At 55.5% G+C, this 1,459-nt stretch overlaps 1 protein-coding gene across 1 annotated transcript; it reads right to left on the bottom strand.

The window, feature by feature from the left end:
• Positions 1 to 58: 58 nt before the first annotated feature.
• LOC121938552 (E3 ubiquitin-protein ligase UBR2-like) lies at positions 59 to 1,453 on the bottom strand. The gene is made up of 3 exons (XM_042481781.1): positions 1,353 to 1,453; positions 1,168 to 1,233; positions 59 to 289 (listed from the first exon to the last, which is right to left on the bottom strand). Exons 1-3 carry the CDS (start codon positions 1,386 to 1,388, stop codon positions 140 to 142), a joined length of 252 nt encoding a protein of 83 aa, XP_042337715.1. The 5' UTR covers positions 1,389 to 1,453; the 3' UTR covers positions 59 to 139.
• Positions 1,454 to 1,459: the final 6 nt, after the last annotated feature.

The following is a 1,459-nucleotide window of genomic DNA, read 5'->3' as shown; positions in this document are numbered from 1 at the left end:
TGTTAGTAGAGTGTCAGCAGGGCCTCAGAGCATCAGCAGAGCATCAGTAGAGTGTTAGTAGAGTGTCATTACAGTGTCAGGAATGTGTCACTAGAGCGTCAGTAGAGTGTGAGTGGCGTGTTGGTAGACTGTACAAGCGTCAGTAGAGTGTCAGTAGAGCGTCAGTACTGACCTTGTTGGCCTCTCTGTATCTCTTCCTGCAGTCTGCAGAGCTGAAAATGTGAAAAAGTTCGAATCGACTAAGAACGATCATCAGGAAGTGGTTTGGATCCATCATGGACGCCCCCGCCTGCACGGAACCGGAACCAGAACCAGAACCAGCCGTAAGAGACCAAAACACACACACAATACACACACAACACACAACACACACACACACACACACAACACACACACACAACACACAAAACACACACACAACACACTCACAATACACACAACACACACAAAGTCCAGTGGGGTGAGGACGGGTGAGTCAGAGGGTGAGGACGGGTGAGTCCAGTGGGTGAGGTTGGGTGAGTCAGTGGGTGAGGACGGGTGAGTCAGTGGGTGAGGACAGGGTGAGTCAGTGGGTGAGACAGGACAGTGGGTGAGTCAGTGAGGGGTGAGTCAGTGGGTGAGGACGGGTGAGTCAGTGGGTGAGGACGGGTGAGTCAGTGGGTGAGGACGCGTGAGTCAGTGGGTGAGGACAGGTGAGTCAGTGGGTGAGGTTGGGTGAGTCAGTGGGTGAGGACGGGTGAGTCAGTGTGGTGAGGTTGGGTGAGTCAGTGGGTGAGGACGGGTGAGTCATGTGGGTGAGGTTGGGTGAGTCAGTGGGTGAGTACGGTGAGTCAGTGGGGTGAGGTTGGGTGAGTCAGTGGGTGAGGACGGGGGAGGTGAGTCAGTCAGGGTGAGGTTGGGTGAGTCAGTGGGTGAGGTTGGGTGAGTCAGTGGGTGAGGTTGGGTGAGTCAGTGGGTGAGGTTGGGTGAGTCAGTGTGGGTGAGGTTGGGTGAGTCAGTGGGTGAGGTTGGGGTGAGTCAGTGGGTGAGGATGGGTGAGTCAGTGGGTGAGGTTGGTGAGTCAGTGGGTGAGGACGGGTGAGTCAGTGGGTGAGGACGGGTGAGTCAGAGGGTGAGGACGGGTGAGTCAGAGGGTGAGGACGGGTGAGTCAGAGGGTGAGGTTGTACCTGCAGCATGTTGATGTCCTTGTCGAACATCTCTACTCGACACTTGACGTTGTGATAATAATAAATCTGAAACAGACAGAAACAGTGAGGCGTGTTGGACTCATGTCGTCACGCGTGTTCTGACCGCGGTGAGGCATGTTGGACTCAGGGGATACAGGGGACACAATTATGGGATGTCCACTCACCTGGTTGATCAGAGAGAAGCCGTTCCTCCTCCACATCCCAGCATGCACCTGGGCACAGAGCACCAGGCAGCGGAGGGGGAGCTCGATGAGAAGGGGGGGGGGGAGTT

This window comes from Plectropomus leopardus, unplaced genomic scaffold (genome assembly GCF_008729295.1).
Source record: "Plectropomus leopardus isolate mb unplaced genomic scaffold, YSFRI_Pleo_2.0 unplaced_scaffold29850, whole genome shotgun sequence".
Taxonomy (NCBI): Eukaryota; Metazoa; Chordata; class Actinopteri; order Perciformes; family Serranidae; genus Plectropomus; species Plectropomus leopardus.
Note: the sequence above shows the minus strand (reverse complement) of the source record. Positions and strands in the feature narration are given on the sequence as shown.

Excerpts from the sequence above, each read along its gene's own strand:
- LOC121938552 (XM_042481781.1), bottom strand. The coding sequence starts at position 1,388 with ATGTGGAGGAGGAACGGCTTCTCTCTGATCAACCAG. Across the intron at positions 1,234-1,352 it reads GCTTCTCTCTGATCAACCAG|ATTTATTATTATCACAACGT; the intron begins GTGAGTGGACAT and ends TGTCTGTTTCAG. Across the intron at positions 290-1,167 it reads AGGACATCAACATGCTGCAG|GCGGGGGCGTCCATGATGGA; the intron begins GTACAACCTCAC and ends GGTTCCGTGCAG.